The sequence below is a fragment of the Hyposmocoma kahamanoa genome, unplaced genomic scaffold, assembly GCF_003589595.1.
Source record: "Hyposmocoma kahamanoa isolate Upper Pololo Valley unplaced genomic scaffold, ASM358959v1 100021, whole genome shotgun sequence".
Taxonomy (NCBI): Eukaryota; Metazoa; Arthropoda; class Insecta; order Lepidoptera; family Cosmopterigidae; genus Hyposmocoma; species Hyposmocoma kahamanoa.
The window spans coordinates 11,201,944-11,229,073 of record NW_020653200.1 but is presented as its reverse complement, the minus strand read 5'-3'; the positions used below and the strand labels follow the sequence as shown (position 1 = coordinate 11,229,073).

Below are 27,130 nucleotides of genomic sequence, written 5' to 3'. Positions count from 1 at the left end.
GGTAACATTTATTTTCATGTTGTGAATGCTGGCCGTGTGACCGGCATGGTTATAGGTTGCTCTTTAGACATCCTCATTTTTACTATAACTATGACCGCCAGGCCAATGACAAGGATCAGCGTAGATACTGCTATAAGGACCGGTACCAGTATTCGTATCAAATTCAGCGACGACAGCAAGTTGGACTTGATTTCATCGACATATTTTTCAGGAAGGGACATGCCCTGTAAAATAATATTATATACATATTCACGTGTTAAAAGTAATATGTTTAAAGCTACTGATCACATTTGAAAGGGTTTTTAATGTTACACCTTTGTTACACCATTTCTATAAACATTACACTACAAACGCCCTCGATGGAAAAAAATTAATGAATGCATACCTAATTGGCAACACAACTTTTTGCAGACAAGTCTGTGTTCCAGCGTCAGAGGATGGAAAAAATAAAGGAAGTTTCAGCGGAGGCGCGATGTCGTCGAGGACATATCGTATGTAGCATTGGTAAAAGGCGCGTATATTCACGAGATCAAATTTTATGGGAGAGAGTTTAAACGTTATACTTTGTTATTTCAATTACTGTGACTTGCATTTTTGCACAGTAGGTAAGCATTAATTTATGTTACTTACGGATTGATAACAATAGATTTCACTAAATCAGTATGCTAGTTACGCATAATTGCGGTATCCCCGACGATTTATTGTAATTTTGAAAACTTACACGCAACACAAAACATTTAGGTAATATTAAAAAGCCTCGTTCGTCATCGACATAATCATCACCATTTCAACCAAAAGATGTCACTACTAGTAGTAGACTTCCTCTAAAGATCACCATGACGACCAGTCTTGTGCTGTTTGCGTCCAGTAGATTCTTAGAACCTTCATCAGATCATCGGTCCACCTTGTTGGTGGTCGGCTATCGGTACGGTACCTACGCGGCTGCCGGTCGCCAGTCGACAACTCTTACGCCTTGTTCAGCTAAGACGTACCCGTCGTTAAAGTTGTGCTCGAAAGTACGTTCTTGGTTTATATATTTTATAGCAATTTGTCTAAGGAAATTAGACCAACTAATTTCAAATAATATGAAAGAAAATAATTTTTTCATTAATAACTTAAAATTTTTGGCGTTAGTTTTCATAATTTTGTGTTTTTTCATAACTTAGCCTTAGTATCCGTTGAATTTACATGTGTATTGTGTATGTGTAACGTATTCGGTTACATTTACCTCTTCAACCCAGAAGATAGGCGTTAGCGTGGTGCGTAAATTCTGAGTGGCTGTTATGCCAGCAACTGAGCGCATGAAGACATTGAATTGAGCTCGTTTTGCGCCACGCACCAATATTCCTGTATTCTGTAATGAATAGGGTAAGGGTAATACATCATATCTGTATGTTACAATTTTAGTTGCCCTGTAAGCCTGTAGCCTCCCGCCCCCTTGTGTGTGTGAATATGTGCGTTTTCAGAAGTGTGCGTGTGTGTAGTATACGAATAAATAAATTTAATAAAATAAATACAATTTTCTTCTTACCGGTTCTAAGTCAAGGAATATTCGGTGTTGGTCAACGTTGGGAGTCATGCCTATTACTCCATTTCTGTATCGGATGTCAGCGAAGAGAAAGTGGGGGTTAGTTAACACCATGTATGCGCCTGGAAAAAGTAGTTTGGTTTAACTTGTTGTTTACTCTAGGGGTATTCCTAAATGGACTCGTGTGTCGCAGTGGAGTTCCATGGGTTAGCAGTGATAATATGAAACGTATATAATAATATGCGGTAGTACCTTCATGACAGGACATTTATGTAGACAACTTAGGCATCAAACAGTTAATGATTAGGTATAGTCATAAGACGAACGTATTTAGAAAACAACAAACTTATAAGAAAATAAATTGGTCACAAAACAAAATAATTACTCTGATGTACTCTTGAATATGTTGCTGAAACATTTAGTTAGTTTATATACTGCATGTATACCGCTACACCTGTCTCCCATGGGGTAGGCACCTTAAGGCTCAGTTTACTTTGCCGGGAACGAAGTGGAAGCGAATTTTTGTAACGAAATTGTACGTAGCGTAAAGAATTTCATGTCAGTTGTGTAATGTACAAATAGACACGAGCCAAAAAATAGGTTGAGCATCTTCCAGAGAATTCTCGCGCATTCTCGAGTATTTCCACTGCTACCGTCAGCAACGTCTGGTGAATTTTCAGAAAGTGGCGAAAAGGCGCAGTGCGGCATCAAGCGTCTACTAAACAATTATAGTAGAGATACAAAAAACTTTGCGAAATGTTTCAAATTGACCAAAAAGCTTTCGTTTCTCCGTAAACCATGCACCCAAATATCTCTTTTCCTTTTTAAGTTCTTCCTTTTCTTTTCTTCTTCTGCTCCACAAATAAGTGAAATAAAAATCATTGTCATGTAAAAAAATCTACAGTAAACAAGTAAATACTATAGCCTCAGGGCGCAGTCGCGAGAATTCTCGAGCATTCTCGTGTAACAAGGCGAAATTGACGCTTGTATAATGTAAATTGAGCCTTAACCTTCATTCACTATGCACTTGGCAAACTGTTTATAACTAAACAAAACTAAAAACTGAACAAAATTTAAATGAAACGGACATGCTGTTTGTAACCAATATCTGGCCAAATCACTATACGTTTCATCCCGAATAAATAAATACTACTAATATCAGCTTTTAATAATACTAAAGCCTTAATATTCCGGTCAAATACTTCTAAGAAAAATCTTAAAGTGATTAATGCCAGGAGGCTATGCTTACATAAATGTCACGGTTTACGTGTAAGCATACTCGCGGAATGTCAATTTGTTTTCCTTGAGTGTGAACAACTTTACTAAGTTTAGCTTGTTAACATTTATATTGTCAATAAGTAATGTTTAGAAATATCTGATTACCATCCCCCATGACCACAATGCGTATGATGTGTATCATTATAATTGTTACTCTATTTTACTACTGTACTAATATATATATAAAATATATTGTACAGAATACCGGCCCCACTAGACTTGTCACTTGGCTCACCCTACCTCTTAAATGAATATTAATTGTTTTAAATCTCAAAGGTCATTAATTAATCTTCCGAATTTATATTGCCTTCGCTAGTGTCATTACTAATTTTGGCTGCGAGTCTTTGTTTACAAACCCGGCCACATAAACAAGTTACTATGAAATTTTTAATATAAATTGTTATTTGTCTCATGGATATTAATAGCGAAGGGAAACAAGAAAGTAGACTTCTACTTACAGGTAATGTTCTTGAAATAACACCTATAGTTAGGAAGTTAAAACAAATAGGTACATGTATATTATAGTTATCTGAACCATGTACCTGTATCATCTTTTGCTGACGCTATGTACACATGTTAGTAATAATAATACTACGCCTCTTGAATGAACTCGTAACGTAATTTTAACGTAATACGTCTTTGTACGACTTCCAAACTCCTTTGTTGCAGTGCAATACATCTAGAATGCCACTACTCGCGTGACTACTCACTAAAACATAAACAAATACCATTCGGAAGAGTCGCAATACACGCTATATTATAGATAATTAACCGACTATAAAAAAAGGAGGAGATTCGCATCGCAATTAGACTGTATTTTTTGGTACGCGTGTTACTTCATTACTCCGGCATTTGTGAACCGATTTTGTCTACCTCAGTATTGGTTCCATATAAATTTGAAGAAAATATTCCACCTCTAAGGGTGGCAAACTAAGGGATTAATCCGGTTTCGCGTACTTTCCGGTAACCGATTTTAATATATAAAACTTGACAAATAGATGTAATTAATTCCACGAACTTTTGAGGTCGGTTTTTGTTTTAAAAAAGTTATAATTATTTGTACTCTCTGTTACTTTTCGATGTAATTTGCAACTTTGGCACTAGTTTGTATATATTCTGACGTATTTTTACGTTTTATCTTTTTAATTACTTTTTAGTCGTCCATAATAATATGGAAACTAATTTTGCTAGGCGATGTCGCTAAAGTGTTTGGTACGAAACATAGATGGTGTGCCTCAGTAACAATATCAATACAGGTTGTCTTGGGTAACAGTCGACGTCACAAAACTACTTAATCTTTTGTTAGGGAACTTCCATTTCCAAACCAAATTTCGAACTGGCTCATCTAATTAATATCTTTGGAAAGTCGACTTTCACGTAATTTTTCACATAGGCATGGGCATGGTCATGGGCATGGAGCATAGGCATGGTCATGGGCATGGAGCATAGGCATGGTACTGAATTTTAAAAATACCACATTGTATGTTATACGAAATGAAGCGAAAATTTATATTGTTAATTTCGGACAAGGCATTTTGACTTCGATGTAAAATGCTTCAATTCAAATGTTTATTATCATTGTTTTGCTTCGATTTGTTTTCAACTATCGTAAACAAGTGAGTATTAACATATCTAATACTCATGCATTTGTGTCAAGGGGTTGACTCAGAAAATGTTTACAAGCTTTGTAATTATTTTCTTTGCTTCATTCTACTATATGATTCCGACCTATTGCTGAACGCGAATTTCCTTTATGGAGTCTATAGATGCATTTTTTTTAGCCCTGGTCCTAATCCAATGTTAGTTGAAGAAGTCGAATAAGTTTTGTAAATTTTTCCTATATTCTACTTTCCTCTCGATGCTTTGCGTCAATGGAAGTTATAATAAAAAATACATTATTTTATTATTTTTTATTAATCTGAAAATTATTAGATATTTTCTTGCGATCAGTATTTAAATTGTGACTTTTTTAACAAAAGTGGGTGTCATTAACGTATTTAGACATGAGATATTTAATAAAAGTTAATATTTGTCTTTTTGTAACTTAAGAAAAAAAATCACAATTTCTTTATTCAAATTACACTATATAAAGTTACAAGCAATATTAAAATACCTTTAGCGAATAATAATCCAAATTACTTTTTTCTCAGCTGTTTATGAAAGTTTATGATATATTTCTATAAGGAACTCGTATCCAACGGATTTATGCAAGCGAATGGTCCCTAGAACTTTTATAAATATTAAGTTATACGACATTTGATTATAAATTCATATGGATGTACAAATGGTTGATCTTCTTATACATAAAAAGTTAAATATTTTTATAAGGAACTCGTATCCTATGGATTTAAGCCAATTATGGAAGAAAACGTTCCCTAGAATTTTTCTAAATATTAAGTTTTACAACGTTTGATTGTAAATACATATGGGTGTACAAATGGTTGATTTTCTTATACATAAAAAGTTAAAATATATACCCACTTTCAAAAAGTGTTGTCTAAGGCTTATGTTATATACCAAGGTGACAATTACTTATGTACCGTCTTACGGAATTTTCTTGTCTCTAAACTGATATGTTGGGACGAGTGTCGTCGTACCATCGGAAAATATTTTGAGTTTGTATGAATTGTTCTCTTGTGGTACTCTATAAGGCGCTAATTTAGGGCGCGTTGTAGGATTTAAGTAAAGGTCGAATAGCGATTGAGTTGTTCTGGGTACAGGAGTAGTTTTAGTAACAGAAGTAGTTTTAGTCGAACTGGCTTTAGTCACATTTGTTCTTGGAGTTTTCGTCAATGGCGTTAACGATTGGTTGGTTGGCGAAGGCTTCCGTTTAGACGTAGTAGTTTTCGGAGAGGATGTCGTGGAAGGTATGAAAATAAATGGCATGGCTTTAGTCGTAGGCGATGTTAGTCGAGTTGATGTCGAGGATACGCGTTTTTCTTCTTTGCTGTCCTTGTAAATAAATGGAAAAATTTTATTCGCCCCCATGTTCGATATTGTTTTTGTGGTTGTGAGGAGAGTTCTCGTTGATGGACTTGTAGCGAATATAAATGGTAGTCGTGTTACGGTTGTAGTAGTCTTGATAACAAATGGCAACAATTTGGTTGCCCTTGGTGGCGTGGCTTTGGTGACCTTAGTAGTATGTTTGATGGTTTTCGGTGACGAGGTCGTAATGCCACGTGCTAAAGTGTAACGTGTACTTCTCGTTGGTATCGGCTTAGCAGTAGCTACTGTTGTGATTATGACATTTGTTGCAGCTACTGTTGTGACATTTTTTGGTGGTAACGATAGCAGATGGTTAAAATTAGGATTGGAAGTCGAGTGCACCTTCGTAGGAAAGAAGTGTTGCGAACGAGGAGTTACTGTTCTCATTTCGATTGTTTTGGTGGACATTAATGGTCTTACGTGGAATTGATTGGTATATATTTGCTTTTGTGGCACCGCAGGACGAGAAGTTGTCGTCGTACTCGTGGCTGTGCTTTTTATAGTTGTAGTGTGAGACGTCAGATGTTTATACAACATCGGCAATTTCAATTCATCAATATTGTCAATTTTGTAATTTACCCAATTTGTCACATTTTCCTCTTTGTGTTCTGTAGCTTGTTCAAGTTTATTTTTGTTACTTCCGAATAGGATTGTAGAAAGCATGAAGTAAGGTGGTTTCAGATCGTCTACTTGCGGGTATAACTCATAACTAAAACTATGGTTAGTGTCGTACTTGAACGTATAAGGTTGATCGATAATTTTTGGGGCAAAGTCCTTATGATATGTAGAGTTGCAATCAGCGAGGTACTTTTTAGTATTGTGCTTGCAGTGTTGCGGATAAACGACCCAAGCGAGGAAACCATTGCCCTGGAGTCTCGTGTGTTCCTCGTAAATTTTCTGCGCACATTGCAAGTCGTCGGTTATATTGTCATCGCGGAGGTCAGAACACGAGATCTCACAGGCTTTTCCAGGACCACACCAGTACAATTCACTTATTTGGAGTATCCCATGGTCGCCACTGTAGCGATTATTAGCGGCAGTGTCAAATCTAGATTCATGGAAAGCGATGCAAACCCAGGTCGACAGATATTCTTGTTCCACGCCTAATCTATCTAAGTCTTGGGCGAGTTCGCAGCGTTCGTAAATACGGGCACTCGCGAGCGCGAACAGTGCGCACGTCCACCACGCGACGGCGCGCATTGCTACATGCGTGTGGTCCACTGACAAACACTCGCTTTTTACAGATGCTCTGGCCCGCGATTCTTTCTAAACTATGCCGCGCCCGCATATTTAACAGTAATTGTGACTGCATTGGTGTATTTCGCCCTATGACACTTTGCTAGTCGTACATAATGGTATAGAGTATGCTATTGCATATAACATATAATAACCTATGGGTGCTTCCTAGTTTTAAAACACGACTGGTCGCGGGCAGAACTGCAGATGAGCAGAGTAACAGCAGTTCACCTTGACTTGACGTCATCATATCAGAGGTGCCCAACTAAGTCGTTTATTTCAATAATGTTTTTAAACACGTATCAGTTACATCATTACTTAAAAACAATTTTCTTAAACTTGTTTTACGATGTGTAGTATAAGTGATATATTTTTTTATCATTAATTTTGAGCAGGACCGATAGTAGGTACTACGAATACTAAAGGGTAGTTTAGTTATCATTGATAGTTCTTAGTACGTTAATTATCTTTGATACTTATTTCTTAACCTAATGAATTTCGAAATACAGTGTAAGCTATTTAATTTTATTTGTTGGATTTAATTTTCGGTGAGTGGTTCCTAATCAAAGACAATACTAAAATTATTCCGTAGGTGCCGCATATTTATTTATCCAGGACATAAACATCTTCAGTTAAGATGGATAATATTCTTAACAAGGGTTAATGAAAAGCTAACATTTTTGTGTTAAATCTATGTTCAGTTTAATTTCAGTGGACAATCAAAACTGTTGTGGTACTGGAGATATAGCAGTTTTGTTGTTTTGGGTAAATATAAATAGGCGGAGCTGCCTACGAACTTATGACTATATACTTCCGGGCGTAGGTCAGGGGTAAGCCACTTGTCTTACTGCCTAATTTTATCGAATCACAAGTCAGCACACGTGCATTCAACAGAAACACGTTTATAGATTATCTATCATTATCTTTATGTATCAGATTTTACATTATAATGATTTTACATTTTACATAAAGTAATTTTTAATTTTTATATATATAATACCGATACACTATTCAATAATTGCGCATTCTTAAATTAATAATGCAAAGTATCAAATCCTTTACTATTATAATAATAATAAAAATATAAAATTGTTTATTGCATAACGTCTTGCGTAACGTCATAAGAACCTTGTATTTCAGGTAAAATTATGATTATGAAAATTATGATTATTATTCGTATAGCCATACCATTGTTATATTATTTTCAATACACTTATAACATATTATTTGACGAAGTTACTAGCAGTCGTGTTTTTGCATCGCTAACAGGAAATTCTTATCCCATTCGTAGCATTCATGAAATTGACATTGGCAAACAATGTCAGAGCAATATACAATCTATATAAAAGCGACCATATGAGCTGTGGTCGTATTTTTATTAATTGTGGAGTCATGAGACTATGCTGAGTGAGAGCATGCCACTTTGTTAACAGTTAGTAGTAATTATACATTGAACTGTAAAGCTTACCAGTGCAAGTAAAGAGTTCAATGGCACCATGCAGCAGGCAGCCATTTTCTTGGTTGATGCCGTGCGTCATGTTGAGACAGAAGCATCCATCGTCGTTATTCAGGAACCACTCGTTTGCTGCAAACCGCATAGTCGGAATGCCTTCGTACTCCGAATCCTGTTGGTACTGCAACTTTACTGACCTGCGTCATAATGTCTTCATTTATTTATGTCATTATTAATTCGGCATGACTGTTAAATATAAATTTTTGTAGTCCAGCTTACTTTTTACGTGGGGTGGTATTCGTAGAATATGAAATTCTGGAAACATCTGATTTACCTTAGGCTGGGTAGTATATGTTGGAGTAATATCAAAATATCTTGGTCTTAGTCATTAGTCATAGATTTAAAAAAAAATGTCTGCTAACCAATGCGGTGTTTATCAGATTATGGACTTGGTATGCTTCCACTGCGCAACTCTGTTTACAGTATGTCTTAAGTATTAGGAAAAAACTGTGTTCTCTATTTCATTCAATGCGGTGTTTATCAGATTATGGACTTGGTATGCTTCCACTGCGCAACTCTGTTTACAGAATGTCTTAAGTATTAGGAAAAAACTGTGTTCTCTATTTCATGTGTTCCATACAATTTCATGTCCTGGAATATGTCTTTATTATCAGTTATTTGTTCCGCAATATAACGCCAACACAATGGCGAAGGTCGGAATTTCGTTCACGGGCCATTGTACAATTTTCGAATCGTATTAAGGCAATCGTTATAGCACTGCCAAGTTTACTATGGTAGCTGGTTCTTATCATGTTTGGTGAGATTCTTGAATTCCTGGAGCTGTTTCCAGAATTTTTAGTCAGGAACGTTTACTTAAGTTTACGTAAACAGGGTATTAAATATATGCATACCAAGAATAAGCGTAATATTTACAATAATCATTAGGAATTATATTAAATAAAACGCAGATGACGAATAAAATATTACGAATATTTTGCTTGTATACACATTCAACAGTCATAAGTATATATTATAAAAATCATAATGGCAGACTAGAAAACAATAGAGAGATGAAATATGTCACAGGTTATAATAATAATAACGCACCCAAATTCACGAGAGAAATAAATAAAGGCCATGCAAATTTTTTTCCTGGGCCCGGGAATCGAACCTGGGACCTCTGCGTGGCAGTCCGGCATGGTAACAGTTCGGCCACAGAGGCAGTCATGTCATGGCAATTAGTTAATTAAACGTTATAATTGATTTCGATCATGTATGATTGTTAATATAACTTTATGTTATTCGGTCAATCACATTTCAACCCCGTAAGTACACGAGTCAAGCTTGCAATGTTATACGTGACGTAATAATATGTGTCGTATAAAAATACATATAACCTGCAGATATCGGTGTTAAGAGCGTAGAGTATTGTGTCCTCGGTAAGGAACGGCGCGAAGATGCCGGAGTCGGTGCCATTGATCATGTTGCAAACGCCGCCACCGCCGATTTCTCCCTCCGGGTCTTTCCAGAATCGCAAGCTAGTCAAATTGTTGTACAAAAAGATGCGTCCTAGATCGGCATGGTCATCCAAACCACGAGACGCTACGTATGTGTGACTCGGGTTCCCATTTCTCTGTTCAAACAATATTTTACAAATCAACTTCAACTTCAACTTTTGTATCTATGGCTCCGTCGTTTTGCGCGACGATTTCGCCAACGTCAGGGTTGAACAAATACATAAGGAACTTTCGTTACCTTGACACAATGACATAATATTGATTTTATGAAAGATTGGCAATACTTTAATGGTTATTGAAACACACATAGACAATACCTAACTTTATAGATCGCATAAAAATGTCTAAGAAAGAAACTTACATAACCGACCAATGAAAATAACAGTGAGCCATCTTGTTGCGGTTCCATATTTTGGGTGTCATCACTCATGCTTCTGATTAACTGGCATATGGTTGCAGCTGGGATCCCAGAGCTCTGACAAATTGGTATTCCATCAAATAGAACGTCTCGGACACGAAATGGCGCAATGGGTGTGTTGAACTCTCCGAAGACGCTTCCAAGGAAAGGGTTTAACAACTGGGTTATGGTACTACCCGGGAATAGCGTCTCTGCGACCTGTATGATGGCCTGCAATCAAATGTTGATTTTGTTCAAAGATTGTTACAAGAGAGTCTAATAAGGTCCGGCACCCAATGACGGACCGCTAAGCAGAGGATTTTAAGTGACTGAAGGTAATATACCTTACGGCATTTCTCCAAAACCGCAATTTTCTGTGTTAGTGCATACTAAACTCCCCTTTTTTATCAAAACAAAAATCTACAAAAAATAGAGTGTATACCTAATAAACGTCGAAAGCTAACTGGAGAGGACATATTTATAATTTTCAAAAACTTTCGGACCTAATGAAGAAAATATCCGAAATGCCTAAATTCTTGCTATTGATCTCCTAAAGGAAAATGTTAACGTTTGTGGCAGTTTATTTAATTTTCGTCATGTTAATCCACAAGGCATCATAAAAGCTTTTAAGTCGATACATGTTAAAAAAACTGAAGATCTCTGGGGCATATCAACTAAAGTTATAGACTCAGTTATTAATCTCATTTCCCCACAGTTAGCTGTAGCTTTCAATAGGTGCGTTGACGAAGGTGTTTATCCCGATTTAATGAAATACAGCAAGGTTATTCCCTTATTCAAAAGCGGTAGGAAAGTTGATCCTAGCAACTATAGGCCTATTTCAATTTTACCAGCTTTAAGTAAAATATTCGAAAAGGTTATGCTAACTCAATTACTGTCCTATTTCGGTAGGAATCATATTTTTCATAGTGAACAATACGGGTTTACTAGTGGTAGATCGACTAGCGATGCGGGGGTAGCGTTACTAAAACACATCTTTGATGCTTGGGAAAGGTCCCAGAACGCTATTGGTGTTTTCTGTGACCTCTCAAAGGCATTTGATTGCGTTGATCATAATACTCTTATTAGGAAGCTGGAACATTACGGTGTAAATGGCAAGGCGTCGAAACTTGTCTCGTCATATCTCAACGGTAGAATTCAGAAAATAGACATAAATGGAGTGACTTCTTTGGGTTCTCCAGTAAAAATGGGTGTTCCGCAGGGCTCAATACTTGGACCTTTCTTATTTCTGATTTATATTAATGATCTGCCATTCTTTGTTAAGGACCATTGCGAAATAGTGTTGTTTGCTGATGACACATCCTTGATTTTTAAAACAGACAGACATGACATTAACTATGACCGTATTAATGATACCCTCTCTAAGGTAGTTTATTGGTTTAATGCTAACAATTTATTGCTTAATGCCAAGAAGACAAAATGTGTTAAATTTGAATTACCTAACGTAAAATCGACTAGTCCAAGCATAGAAATAAACGGAGAAAAGTTAGACCTTGTTAATAAAGCAATCTTCTTGGGAGTGACCTTAGATAGTAAACTTCAGTGGTTTCCACATATATCGTCCCTGGCCAGCAGATTAAGCTCCGCTGCATACGCAGTCCGCAGAATACGTGAGCTTACCGATGTTAGTACTGCTAGACTAGTTTACTTTAGTTACTTCCATAGTATAATGTCCTACGGGATTCTCATGTGGGGTAAAGCGGCAGATATTCAAACCATATTTGTATTGCAAAAACGAGCGATTCGTTCTGTGTACCGTCTAGGCTCTCGGGTATCTCTCAGAGAAAAGTTTAAGGAGACTGGTATCATGACTGTGGCATCACAGTACATTTACTCAAATATTTTATATGCCCGTAAAAATTTACATAATTTCAATAAGAAAGAAGATATCCATAATATTAACCTTAGAGCTAAGTCCAAACTCATGGTACCACGATTTCGTTTAACCAAGGTAAACAACTCTTTTATGGGGAACTGTATACGTTTTTACAATAAGATTCCGGAGCATATATTAAGTTTATCATTTCCTAAGTTTAAAAACTACATTAAAAATATTTTGATCGAAAAATCATATTACAAAATTGAAGACTACGTGTTAGATAAAGATGTATGGAAAGACGACATGGCTCCAGAATCCACACAAATTTGATTCAAAGTGTATTCCATAGCATTTAAGTTTATTGAAAAGAGCAATCCCTAGAGTTTCTTGCTCGTTCTTCTCAGGGAGGTCAGCGTAGTGAACGAGCAGTAGCTTAAATGTAGCTTAAATGTGACGTTTTCAAGTGTAAATTTATTTTACCTATGGAATAAATAATCTTTGACTTTGACTTTGACTGACAACGGTGGCGTGTCCCGATTGCAGAATCCAGCACGAAGTGTCAATTTTCTCAAAATTGAAACCGTATATCAATATTAGACTTTAGTTCACGTATAATAAATTAGATGATAGTACTTATAATCCGAATTTCACTATAAACTAGGCATTAGTTTTATCACAATACCAAGATTGCTGCGTGCCCCAGGCTTACACGGGATTTTGGTGGTCGTTGCTAATCACGCTACACATCACAAATGAAGTATTTTAGAAGCTTCGCAATTCGTTCGCACTATTCGTCCATCACCACGCCCACCCCTGCGGCTGGAGAGAACAGGTGGATGATTTGTTGCCGATTTTAGGACTTTTTATGTGTAAATATCTAATTCGATGGATTTGATCCAGGTTGATTTTTTAATTCGATGTATCAAAAACTAATTTTTGGTTGTGTATAATATATTTTATAATGTGTTGTAACAATAAGAATACAATAACAATTTTGCTGGTTTTACAAGTATTGTCGTTTACGAGTAATATAAAAAAAATATGTATTTTCTGAATCCCGTGGCCTTGGTTTCGGTGGATTTCATACCATCGAATTCAGAAAAGCTTCCACCGAAGTCGGAAAAAACTGCCATCAAAGCTATATTTTCTTTCAAAACCAAGAATTTTATACGTTTTTTCATATATATTTAATTATTTAGTTAATATTATTGATTTTCACAATTTTATATGACTACTTACTTCCCGGTGAAAATGAATAAGGAAAATGAAAACAGAAAAGAAAAACTGGAAATCAAGAAGATGAAGGAACGTGCTAGAAAATCAAAGACAAAAAGCGATCCAATTATACATGAAACGCTTAAAGAAAACGATAGACAGAGGTATGTGAAGAAAAAGCGGAAGGAAAGATTTTGAAGTTACATGAATACCTGTTCATGTATAAAAAGTAATGAAAGGTATTAATCGCGCAAGTTACAAAAATTGTACGGAAATACTTGGTGTGATAGAAAAAAGGTTGAACAGCCAAACTGAAAACTGATTTTAATTAATAGTCATAATGTGAAATTTGTTGGCGTTGTTCTGGTCGATTTATAAATAAATTTTAGTTTTTATAGTTAGTCACATTAGTAAATGTGAATTGTGATTGAATTGAATGTTTTTATTGCCTTTTCCATAATATTTTATACAAAAATTGTGCCTTTTGTTGAATTATTCTGATTTCGGAGGTAGCTTATTCGAGGGATCAAATATCTAATTGCCCAATTAACGGTGCGTCTTCTGTTGCATAATTTTTCGAAAAATTTCAAATAGGGGAGATTTTTCCGGTATATTTTCCGAAAAATTGGAAAAATATCATTCCGAAGGCTCATATTATATTCTACGTTTAGAAATATCTCTTGAAGTTCTATATATATATATATATATATACGTAAATTATAAAATAAACGAGATCTACTTATATGATTTCACAACACCGAAAAAAATTCTTCTTAGTGGCTCCACCGTTTTCGTTCAGTAACTTCAACGTTTGACCGGTGTCAACGTTAACTGTGGAAAATTATAGGAAAAATATCCGGAGAAGTACTCATTTTTTGGACAGTATAACCGAGATTTCATACCGTCGCATCCTGCTTGTTCCCGCAGCAGTGTCACTGCATTTTGTTAAAAGACCTATGTAAATTAGTCTGCGAGAAAGTATCCTTATTGCATTTGAAGATAAACGGAATATTTTAATAATTTAAAATATTGCATATGAACTATATGCCGTTTTCCATAAGAATAGTCCAAAGTGTCAAATTTGATGTGCTCTTAATATACAGTCAAGAGAGAACGAACTTATCAATAATAAATTACAACTATCACTATTATTTCTTGACGAGTATTCTGCCCTCGTAACGAAAAAATGCACAACTATGCGTACTTTACATAGCAGTTGTGCCTTTTTTCATTCCGAGGGCAGTATTGTTTTGCATATGCTTATCGCCCTGATTTTGCATTGCAGGTGATTTGATTTATATGTATGTGCGAATTCTTTTATTACTCTAAAACGTAGTTTCCCAAAGTGGTCCCTACTGGTCTCGGGAGTAATTGGGGGGGCATGTCCCTACAGTATTTAAAAAAACCTAAATCTATATAAACTGTATACTCTATATGTAAGTATATAATTTTTTTCTCATGATTTTTTGTGTTAATATAAAAAATACGTGTTTTCAATTATTTTTTGGCGTTGCAATTTTTTTATCTTGCCTAAGTGGGAGGTGAGCCAAAAAGTTAGGGAACCTATGCTCTTAAAGATTTATTGTAATTTTTAAACCTTACATAGAATTTAAATCTTACATAGAAACAACCTTGTAATTCATAATTCATTTACTTTTAAGTGTATGTCCATTAAGTATTAATTTTATTATGTTAATTTCTAGGTATTATTAATAAATATTTTTACATTCTTATTTTTTATTTTATTATATTTGCTTGCTTTGGTGTCATGGCTGTAGGGGTTCATTTGCTGACCAAGTGCTACTTACTATCAGAATAAAAGCGCTGTGATCTGTCAACGTCGTTTTGTAACAAGCGTTTGATAAATTGAATTTATAATAAATTTAAATTAAAAACATGTTTGCGTTGAAGATAGGTTTTGTGAAAACACAGGTTGTACAGAATTTGACATGACAATATAAGTAGATAAGTACCATATTATAATAGTTAGCCTGTACTTATTTGACGACCTCGGTGGCCCAACGTATGAAAAATGTTTTATTATATTGGACTAACTTCTGCTTGTCCGATTTTTTCATCTCATGCAATGAAATGATCCTTACATAAAACTGAGGCAATCAGCACAAAAAATTATCAATTTTATTCATTTTTATGGACAACACACGCTTGACCAAAAAATTGATTATGCCAAAATTGTTTTCACATAAATATGGTATATTATATTATATATTATATACGGTATATGTGTACATAATCCGATATTATAAGTGATATTCGTGGTGTCAATATAGATTCATCATTTGGCGGGTGATAATAAATAAATAAATAAATAAATATTCATTCATCAAAATAAATGCCCGTTAAGGTAATGATACAACACAATGCTTGTTTAAAAAATGCTTGAGATCGTCTTTTATTTTTCGAATTACGTAAATAAAGAATTCTTATTTAGATTTCAACTTGAACAAACAAGAAAACAAAATAAATTTGTCAAAATTTTTCAAATATATGTAAATGTTTTTGTGATACTAGACCTTAGAGGTTGGAAAAAATAGTCGAAATATGGGGGGGGGGGGGGGGGGGGCTTTCCTAAATGGGCACTCACCCGCCTGGACCTCGGCTCTGGATCTGGGCTCGCAGAGGAAGCAGCCATGGTCCAGGCGTGGTGCCCCCCCCCGAGGTTGGGCAGGAGCCTGCCCAACGCCGATGCGGCGCCCACTATTCGGGGAGCAAGTTGTCGAAAATGCTCGATAGCGAGGAGTCCTGGGAGGCGGTGGCCTCCTTTTGCACAGAGGTTATGTCGCAAAAGGAGGCCGCGGAGCGGGTGCGCGAGGACGCGGCAGACGCGCACCCGCTCCGGCGCAGACGTACGGGGAGAAGGCGAAGGCAGTTCGCTGCTCGCCTGATCCCCTAGTGAGACCAGCGGGCTCTGGACAGGGACTCCGGAGCCTGCATTGCACGGCCTCACTCGTCTGGGGGGCGGGTCGGAGGACAACCGGCTCGTCCCTCCGTTGGTGCGGGCACCTGGCGCAAGCTAGGGCGGCTGGGCGGCGTCGTGGTGAATGTTCGCTGATCTCACGGCGCCGACTCAACCAACGAGAGGGAAACCCGGGGGGGTTTTAGTGGGGTAGGCCTTCCAGTGTGGAGGGAGAGTCCCCACATAACCCCTGAGTCTCTCTGGGCTCAGGGGTATCCATAAAGATTTTCCCCCCGTGAAAAAAAAAGGGGGGAGAATGCGGAAAATTCCTTTGTAATTCGGTGCTTATTCTAAAAGGATCCTGTAGCAAAAATTTTATTTTGGTACCTTCCGCAAGTTCGTCTGGGTGTCTCCGCAGATCGATTAGCATGTACACTTTCTTATGGGGCTTATACACAATGATAAGGTTTATACGCTATTAGATTTCATGATAGAATTTGGTGCTCATTGGTAATTTTTAATTCATATTTAATTGATTCGAAATTATTGTGAAAAGCAACGTATATTTGCTTTTTCATCTTGATCGTGTAACAATAACGTGGTTAGGAAGCGTTCAAATATTGTTATTAAATATTAATATTATATTATTATTACTGATAACAAATTGACACGCTTTTTCTCCATCGGAGAAATCACCATCTCACGGCCTTTTTAGGTGGACAAACCTATAGCATCATAATTGAACAAGTTTGCAATTAGAGACAGGATCAAAACCTGCCGTTAATGCGCCTGTGCGGGCGATGGATCTGCGCGGTGGAAGCTGTGTACTCATATAGAACTAAGCCTTAAAGCGTCTGTTGTCCTCCATTATTGACTTTTCATTATGTAGAGTTGCATGCCAGTTAAATAAGCCAGCCTACTTATATTTACGATATTCTAGTGCCAAACTCAATTTTAGGATGTTATTAATGCATTGATGAATCAGAAAAAGATTGATTTCCCGTTTAATAACTCATTCTTAATTACGTACCCTGCTGTAAACACGTTGTCCTGTAGATGGTATTTAACAATACTCATTAGTTCTGTGTGGGTTTGCCAGTATTTTAAGTTTAGTGACCTTGTACGGTATTAGAGTGCTGGTAGTAGAGCTTCTATGGATTTGTACTAAAAAATCCCGTAATCGGACTAACGCGTGGGAGCGAGATAATAAGCGTGTCTGAATCACAGTATGCATTGAAATTTGTCCTCACCACCGAATACAAATTCATCAACACACAGATGTTTAAGTTGGTTTCATCAACTCTTGTTAGTTAGCCTGTATCAACTCCCGGAATTTTAGATTACTTATATTTTTGATAATTTTTACGCAATGAGATTTGTTACACCCGATTTATAGATCATCCAAAATTTATTGAAGCGTATAGATTCAATACATTTTGGATGATCTATACATCAGGTGTAACAAAACTCATTGTGTCAGCATTATTGCTTAAGCGTAATGACGCTTAAGGAATAGTTAAAATTATAAACACGAACATTGACCTAGGTCAATGAACACGACTGAAAAATTGTGAAAATATTACACGTGTGTTATTTGAATAAATTTTTTGAAGTTTTCATATTATTTATATCAGGATTATTCTTCAATCTTATCGGATAATATAAGCGGTCAAATTCTTTACAACCATTCAAAGGCATGATCTGATTATTCGAATGACCAACTTGGGTTATAGCACAATATATTGAAATCGTGACAAAAAATGTAGAGTAATTAGTTGCCACCATAGTGTATATAAAATAATGATAAATTCAAAGTAGTTTACTTCCACTCTAAGTTTGCTCTCACTTTGCTATATGTAAGTTTTTGGGCAAAATGTTAGCGATCAGACTTACCCGCGAGCACGACGAGTCCCAGCCCATCGAACAACTGTGCGGATATTCGATCATTTATCACATTCATACGGTGAAGCAGTTGATGGCGAAGTGTCACGAATACTACTGGACCATTTTAACGGGCTGTTACGAGAACGATTTCGTTAGTATTGAACATTGGGCCGTGTTCCACGCTCTCCATCGCTGTCATATAGATTCTCGTTAAGTATGTAAATGTGCTCGAGGTAGCTTTATGCTCCAGCTACACTGCAAATGCAAATCCAAGCCCCGACGAATCCTGTATCTATTTGGCGAGCTATGAGACAACGATACACTATTCGCTCCACATTATTTACGGTAGTTCTTAAAGTTGTCATAAAAATACCATACTGGGAAGAATATGGAGTAACATATAACAACAATAACAATGATTTCTACTTGTCTCATCTACGATTCGCAGACGGTCTTATATTAGGTTAAGAGCACGTCAAGTTTGACACTTATGATATAAATTCAACTCTATACTGCTTGCGATAAGTGCGGTTCCAAGTTCAGGTGTCAAGCTTTATGTGCCACCATATACCAACACCTTTTTAATGCCTCTTTGAGTTTTGTCCAAGACGAAGATTATGGCGAAACTCTTCAGTACTACAAATTACACTGTTAAAGAAAGAAATGAGAGGCTGGTTGACCAGTAGTTTTATCTAAGTTTAGTAGGTAAATCATCAGTAAATAGAGATCACAAAACGCAACAAAAAGGATGAGCTGCATTCGATAGTTCGGTGGGGGATAGGGGTGTTCAGTCCCTATGACTTACGGTGCTGAGACATGGATGCTCACTCAAGAGGCTGTATATAAAATGAGAATTACACAGACAGCCACAAACTTGTCATGCTCAGCGTTAAACTTATAGAACGAGTTCCGAATTTCGAAACCCGACGACTATTTTGGGTCCTAGAAGTAGGAGTTTATAATAACCGAATGGTGATTAAGAAGAGATTAGGAAAACATGAGGCGTCCTGCAGCGAGATGCGTAGACGACATAGTTAAAATCGAGGTTCGTAGATGTTGAGACACGCGCCAAATCGTGGTGGATGACACCAACTAAGGGACGGAGGAAGCATATATTTTCATATCTATGGGAGAACGTATACCCTTTGTGGGTGACGTCGGGCTGAGGATGGTGAGAGTAATTAAAAGCTAAATAATAAAAATCAAAGGCATAGCAGCCACATACCCATTACACAATAGCTGTAATCCTGATTGTTAACATTCGCACAGCGAACATATTATTTTATAATATGATAATATGGCATAAGTTCTCATCAACAATATATAGCTATGTTAAAAATTATACAGTAAAAATGTCAATGTAGTTAGCATTAACTTAGACCTCCGTCCATGCACGAGGTCAGAGTTCGTTTTTGGAATCATGATTGTGATGATGGTGGTAGCGGATTACGATTATATGACTTGTGCCCAGCAACAGAATATATTTTAGAGTATCTAAGTACAGAGTGTGTGGCCCTGTGCACTTACATGGTAAGGTATATTGATCATTGTAACGATGTCGTCTTCAGTATTAGGATAAGAAGCTATGGGATCAAACTCAAAGTGGTTCAAAATTCTGTAGGTTATATTGCTTTCATCCAGCTCATCAATAATTCTTTGTTGATGTAGCCTGAAAACAAAATAACATATTTCAGTATACCTGTAATTTTTAGTTTCTTGAAAGTGGAAGACAATAAGAGGCTGTTATATTGGGCTACATTAATGAATGTAGCAAAGACAATGGTCTTCTAGTTCAATGGAGCGTATTTTTTTTTTGCTTTCTATATCATAGCCGGCTGCAATATTAGTTAGCTTCACGATTTTTTTTTATAGGTCAGAAATCAAGTCAAGCCCAAAAATCAGCATCCGCATTGGCTGATATGTAAAAGACCCGCTTAAGCAACAACCATGATCGATATTCGTTTTTGTAACAGATACCTATTAAACTACGTCACGGACGATTACGAGTATTTGTCACACCAGCATATCTAGAAGAATATATTATGTACGTACTATTATGTCGTAAGGTGCTGTGTACGTACTTTGGTAGTATTAACAGAGCTTAATTTCAGAAACGATTAAATTGATAGATCGAGGATTAGTTAGATTAGATCAATTAATTATATTTTGTAATGTTTAAGAATTTGCTTCATAATATACTAGGTACTACTACCTTTATTAAATAAAACTAATACTTATACACTGACGAAAACGAGCGGCTTCAAAAACTAGGATATTGGTATAAAGTTGCCGTTCATCAACAGAATATTAACTGCATTAGTATTAAGATGGTTACCTCGAAGTAGTAAATAATATTCAGTTATTTATTCTTAGACGTCCACGTCCACGCTTAATTTCTATTTAAGTTTGTTTTTTTAATTGAATTGTTTATGTCATACGTGCTTGTATTGATGTCTGTTACCGTGTGGATATGGTGAAAAGAGTAGCCCGTACAAGATTCTTATCGTTGTTGCGAAATGTTGTATGAGCATAAAACTCGAAATTCAGTAGGGTTTTATATCAATTTCTGTCCAAGCAGTAGTCAACTGAAACAGGTGTGCCAATCATTTTAAGTACATTATTTTAAGATGGTCTTTATTAATTGCTGGAGCACTCTACTTACTTGTAAATATAAGGTCCAGCTTCGGTCATAACGGGTACTGCACCGGCTAGGACCTCATCCCTGTTTGTAATATTCCACAAACGCACGGTGAAGTTAAGTGGGAACGGCACCGTCATGAACCTCTCTAATTGTATCGTGTCATTAATTAGCGTTATTTCCTAAAATAAAAAAGGCCAGACATCAATGTGAAATTTTCTAGTACCAATGACGGACTTTTCGCTTCTAGAAACACTTTTTTGAGCATCAAAATTTGTATCCGGATATACTTCCAAGTGCGCTGAACAACAAGGCGTTAAAGCCCGTCTACAGTGTGAAATTTACCGTGAGGTAAGCTTATACGAGGCATGCGCGTATTACGAAGCTGTAAGTAGTGCGTTAGGTGCTGTAAAATCTTAAGTATCGATGTCATATATTTTTCAGATATTTGAATTGGGAAATGCAATGAAATCCATGAAAGGAGATTATAAGAGAGAAGAGCTTACCAGTTGAAAGCTAAATGTGTAATAAAAGTAAAGGATAATGCCATAGAAGATCATGAATCCGATTCTTTTGGACACATGGCAACATAACCCCCCAAAACCGGACCGTTTTAAATGGATCATAATTGACGGATGGCATTTGAAAAGGGTTCTCGCTGTAATAGTTTAACTGTGAAATGATATTCAATATCATTTTCATCGCCGAGATAAATGGTCTAATGAGAAACTAAATTATATATATACTTACATTTATAATACTCCTTTCAACTATACCGGGAATAACCGCATATCCTACACTGCTTATTACTATTACTAAAACAGCGCCTATGACCGAGATAACCACCCCGCATATCATACCCATTTTTTATTAACAAATTTATTTTTTCTATAAAGTCGTCCGTTACCGTAGAGGTAGGCACTGATATGTTTACGAAAGGACTAAAATATGAAACGCTTGATTTTCATTGATAACAGATTGTAATTAGGGTTTTATCTATTCATTAAAACCATTTTTTTGTTTAAAGTTGTTAATTAACGATAATTTAAGACAAGCCACAATCAGTAGTAAAATTGTTTTTAGCATATTTGTTTTAATTATCAAATCTCCTTAAGGAAATTTGTAAATTAGTTTAGTGTATGAGTCTAGAATGATATAACGATTAAAAACTGTTGTATATATTATTTTGTAGCGAATGGATAATCTAGATGTTTGATAATCAATTTCGCGAAATGACTAAGGGCGTTAGATCAAGTATACTTACTCCAAAACGGGATAATATAATGCGAGAGAAAACGCTAACGTGTAAATAAATAAATAATAAATATGAAGAACCCTTACAAAGTAACATATATGCACTGGTATCGCTATCAATTTTACACCTTGTTTTGTAAATATAAGTCATTAAGCTGGAATATACATTCATGTTTGTATACACAAATAAATACATGTGATAAAAGACTTAGTGATAAAATAGTTAACCTAAATGCTCCATAGTATTCGTAGATAGTACTTTATCTTGATAGTGGTCAATGAAGAGGGTCATCACTTCTAAATTATTATTTATAATAAATATGGCAGACAAGAACACCTAATTATATAAATAATCTAGTCTCGAACTAAGCAATTATAAATTCCTTTTTCCTATTCAAATCTACTCTACTATATAATATAATTAACTGCAGGTCATAGTGTCGCAAAGTGGTCCCAACCGTGTGACGGCTGGGACCACTTTGATTTGGGACTTTGGGCGCTGAAGAGTCCTAGAGGCGTGGTAAATTGGGAGGGGGTGCGTCCAGGGCGTGCTATCGCATATCAAAAAACCTGAATTATCTGTGAAAACTACACTATATATACGTATTTTCTTCCTCCTGATTTTTTGTGTTCAGTCAATATACGTGTTTTAAATATTTTTCTTTTTGTGGGGGTGGGCGTCGAAATTGTTTATCTTGTCTGTGAGCCAAAAAGTTTGGGGACCTATGCTCTAGGTGGTACCCTAAACACCCAAACCAGGACCAATGTAGTAAAGGTCGACCTTGTCGTAAATTGGTTTAAAGCCTGTTAGAACCTGGGACTTGTTACACTTCATACTCTATAGTCAAGTTTCTATTCAGTATCGAGGACGTCAATAATTAGAGATGTAGATATGGCGTGTTTCAATTGTAATATTATTTCCTGTAATATTTAGTATTAATATTTTGATCACATCCTGTGGCAACAGCAACTTAGTCTTGTATTCATCAACGAACGCTAATGTATGTAGATGGATAAACGTGCCTTACATTTTTTTTCATAAAAATATGACTTACATTTTGTAAACTGACTTGAAAATCTTATTTTTTTATTAATCTTATCATTTCTATTGCGATTTGATAGTCATTTTTGGTTAGAATTTTTTTATTGTCGGTATCGTTTCCCAGGATTTAATAGCAAAGTAAGATTTAGTATCCTTTTGTAATGTATAAAGTCTCCGATTGACATTTCCTATTCTAAGGCAACCCGCAACAAACAACCCTTTGAAAAGTTGAGGCAGAAGCATCCGACATTGCGAAAGCGCCCCCGTAGTCCCGGGAAAAGGCACCGGGACGGAACATCGACGGTTTTAGTCGGTAGGAGTCCGACCTAACCTCTGCTGTGGCTCCTGCAGCAGAGAGGTATAAATGACAAACAGACCATATAAATGGTATCTACGAGGATTTCCCCACGTAAAAAAAAAGCATCCAACATGGTTGTCCGTTAGCAATTTTCGACTGCGAACTGCAACACAGGAAAGTCTATTAGAAGTAAAATTCTTTTTCGTATCTTCCATGTTTTAAACGCTAAAAATTGTAGTGAATCGCTAGAAATGGGTGAATAAAAGCACGCGATGTGTTGAGTATGCGACGCCTAAACGGTGTGCAATCAAATATTTTTTAATTCTGTTTTATTTAATACTTTATATACGTCTCGCGCTAGTGAAACCATGTGTCGCGGGTGCCATGGACATACACATAGACAACTACAAATTAAAAAACAAAGTACCTTTGCGTGGCAGACCAGCATGGTAATCGTTCGGCCACAGAGACAGTCAAGTTAACTGTATTTTATATTGCAAAAAAATCTTGATTATTTTCCAGCAACATACATAGGTTGTAACCAAAAGCTGTTTCGTCAGTCAGGGCGTTGGGGCATTCTTTATGTTTATTTTACAGGTAGATGACAATTTAATTTCGTTTGCTATTAAAGCCTACGACAGAATACCTACAATAAACAAATATTTACTCCTTACTATAAATGGAATATATCGCACCCTCTATAAGAAAGTGACGAAATTATAAAAGTAATTTTTTAAACTGAGTAAGTACCTAAATATAAACGTCTGGTAACGTGTGGCACCAGGCTTAATTGTGTATATGCCAAATTGTATTTAATATGTAAATCGAGATTGTATAGGTATATATAGAAGTTCGTTAATAAATTCATTCGCGTTATTGCTTATTAATGACAATACATTAAAGAGTAAAAAGTTGCATGCCTTAAAGTTTGTATGAAGAAATAAATTACACCGAATTTTTTTCTTAGAGGTATACCTTTAACTTTCATATTTCAGTATAAGTACCTATTGAATCGTGTTTCTCAAATGCGCTCTTGCATGACCCTGCTCATATTGATTTTTTTGTGACGCCATTGCATTGTTCTTGGAATTAAACATATTAAAATACAACGGACCGCATAACGGGACATCATAAATATGCTTGTAGTATAGTCAGCCAATAAATTATTTAAGCGACTAAGACAAGCCAATATAAGCGTAATATACAAATAGGGGCAATCAGAAATACAAATTTATACGATATTTCGTTCGTCTGGTCGGTAATACCATCAATCGGTCCAACGGTATTAAGATTATATATATTTTTTTTAATATTGTTGAGGGATTTTATTTTTTATTTTATTACAATGCGGACAACGTACAGGCACATACGCTGTACTATGTCATTAAGCAAATGTCGCAAACCCGGAAATTTATTTATTCATTTTGCGTTTTTATTACTCGGAAGTAATAAACAAATACATAAACAATCATTTTATTAAGTCGAAGAAAAGAGCTGAATTAATAAGTACTTAGATATTATAATTACCATGTATGCTAACATCTTTAGTTGGTCAAATAATTATGGCCTAAGTGACCATAATTATGTGTGACCTTCACCCTAATACCTACTTACTCATTCACAGTTCGTAATGAATGTGTAACTTATAATATTCTTAGTTACTTTATTAGCTTAAATGATTTTGGTGACGGCTGTACATCCAAGTAGGTACACATTGTCAACATGGTAACAATTATTCATATTGCGGTGCTTTTTTTTAAATCCCGCTGCGCACTTGATTCTTTATTAAATTGTGTCGTTGAACTGAACAAAAAAGCATCATAATGATACATGGGATGTACCGGTAATTCCGTTATAGTACCTGTAGTTGATAAATTAAGGGGTAATAAGAACTAGAGCTTCTTTTGAAAATAAATAAAGCGATATTTATTTATTTGTATTTTTCATATTTCAGTGTTTGGTAACTAAAAGGAGGAAGATCCTAGTTCTATTGTATACCGCTTACGCTGAGACTTTTCCAGCAATTGCAATCTCGACTAGTTGTCCCATAACTGGATGGCCCACAGTTTTTCGCCTCCGTGTAAAACTGCTGATAGTTTTAAAACGCAATGTCTCAACGTCTAATCAAATCTGAAAAATCTTTCGCGCCTCCGGTGAAGCAGTGACTTACATTTGTAAAATTTACCAAAAATTAATTAAAAGTTTTGTATTTATGGCTACTGACCTCACTTTAAAAACTCTTAAATGTAATACTGTTTCAATACCCATTACGCCCTCTATACAAAAATGAAGGAATGCATAATGTGTCTGTTTTTCCCAAGTCAATGGTTTTTCCGTATAAATTGCATTTTAAAAATTGTTCTTTTTGACAATTTTTTGCAGTGAAGTCTGTTTTACCGGAGGTGCGATATATGAAAAAAACATTTTACTTTTTTCATATTTTGTAGCAAGGTGTCTTATAATTGTTAATAATAGCAAGTACAAACACATAATGTGTAATCATTTTATAGTGTATGCATGGCAGTGTTTGATTATAAATCGCACTTACGTACGTACTATCGTATCGGTGTTCGATTTATCGGCGATACACGGTTTTATATCTACTTGTGCTTGTGTCTATATGAACGCACAACCACGCACTTCTGAATACAGGCAGCACCATTGATTGGTTGATTGAATTGGCCGCATTAATGTTGCGAATTAGGTGAGCTTTGAATGTATTTCACTCCGTTGCCATCCAAGCCATAGGTTTTCTTATTATTTACTACTTAAAAAAATACATATCGCACTGCTATTACAATAGTGTTTAAACTATACAAATACAAAGATTTATACTATAGCTGATCGTAAAATTTGATTCTCTACACGCCAATAAAACCGTCGTTAAAATATTGTAAGAAACAATTCAAATAAATCTATTTAACTCAAAATGAGACAAACTTTTTGCGAACTACTAGTTTTGGCTAAAACAGTCTTAATAATAAAGTTTATAAAAAATATTATGTTATTTTTTCCTTTTATTTGGCAAGTAGGGAATGTCTGTAATAAATACTTGTTTAGATGTCTGTAATAAATAAACTTTAACCTATACATAAATTTTAATAATATTTCGCTGGAAGCGAGTAATTCGTTTTTCATCGATTTTGAAAAAAATATACTTTTTGAGTGAATACACTATTGTATTAACAGTGCAATATATTATAATAATAGGGGTTAAAGTATGAAATTGCCGATTTGTACTGAAAATCTAAATTGTTTATTTTTTAAATTTTTAACAAATTTATTTAATCAAAATAGTTGCCATTATTATCTATACATTGCTGCCATCTAATGGGAAGGTTATTAATGCCTTTGCGATGGAACTCCGACGATCTAGACTGCACAAACTGTGTGAAAGCATTTTGTACTGCCTCCTGGGAAGAAAACTTCTTGTCACGTAGATAATTGTCCAAATCACGAAAAAAATGGTAGTCCGTTGGAGCAAGGTCTGGTGAATACGGAGGATAACGAATGGTTTCTAACTGCAGTTCCTGAAGGGTCAAAATGGTTTCTCGTGCTGTGTGAGGTCTCGCGTTGTCGTGGAGCAATAATGGTGAAGATCGATTCATGAGTCGGGGCTGTTTTACTGCTAGTTTTGTCAACATGGTTCGG

General features: G+C 35.8%; 3 protein-coding genes across 3 annotated transcripts in view; all 3 read right to left on the bottom strand.

Annotated features, from left to right (window-relative positions):
• LOC113225681 (sensory neuron membrane protein 2-like) lies at positions 1–21,749 on the bottom strand. The gene is made up of 9 exons (XM_026458065.1): positions 21,636–21,749; positions 20,910–21,067; positions 19,775–19,916; positions 10,359–10,625; positions 9,878–10,113; positions 8,496–8,677; positions 1,532–1,650; positions 1,229–1,354; positions 1–224 (listed from the first exon to the last, which is right to left on the bottom strand). Exons 1-9 carry the CDS (start codon positions 21,747–21,749, stop codon positions 15–17), a joined length of 1,554 nt encoding a protein of 517 aa, XP_026313850.1. The 3' UTR covers positions 1–14.
• Positions 4,834–7,007, bottom strand: LOC113227588 (location of vulva defective 1-like). Its single transcript, XM_026460581.1, has one exon. It carries the CDS (start codon positions 6,989–6,991, stop codon positions 5,351–5,353), a length of 1,641 nt encoding a protein of 546 aa, XP_026316366.1. The 5' UTR covers positions 6,992–7,007; the 3' UTR covers positions 4,834–5,350.
• A 1,625-nt stretch (positions 21,750–23,374) lies between the features above and the next one.
• Positions 23,375–27,130, bottom strand: part of LOC113225672 (protein AF-10-like) — a 48,893-nt gene continuing 45,137 nt past the window's right edge. Inside the window, exon 26 of the mRNA XM_026458054.1 lies at positions 23,375–23,526. Within this exon, the coding sequence (XP_026313839.1) occupies positions 23,375–23,526 (152 nt within the window). The remainder of the gene's footprint in view (positions 23,527–27,130) is intronic.

Bases quoted from the DNA above. Each gene is read 5' to 3' on its own strand.
- LOC113227588 (XM_026460581.1), bottom strand. From the start codon at position 6,991: ATGCGCGCCGTCGCGTGGTGGACGTGCGCACTGTTCGCGCTCGCGAGT.
- LOC113225681 (XM_026458065.1), bottom strand. From the start codon at position 21,749: ATGGGTATGATATGCGGGGTGGTTATCTCGGTCATAGGCGCTGTTTTA. The intron at 10,114-10,358 runs GTAAGTTTCTTT...TTGTTTGAACAG, and splicing joins TATTTTCATTGGTCGGTTAT to AGAAATGGGAACCCGAGTCA. The intron at 1,355-1,531 runs GTAAGAAGAAAA...TATTCATTACAG, and splicing joins TATTCCTTGACTTAGAACCG to AATACAGGAATATTGGTGCG.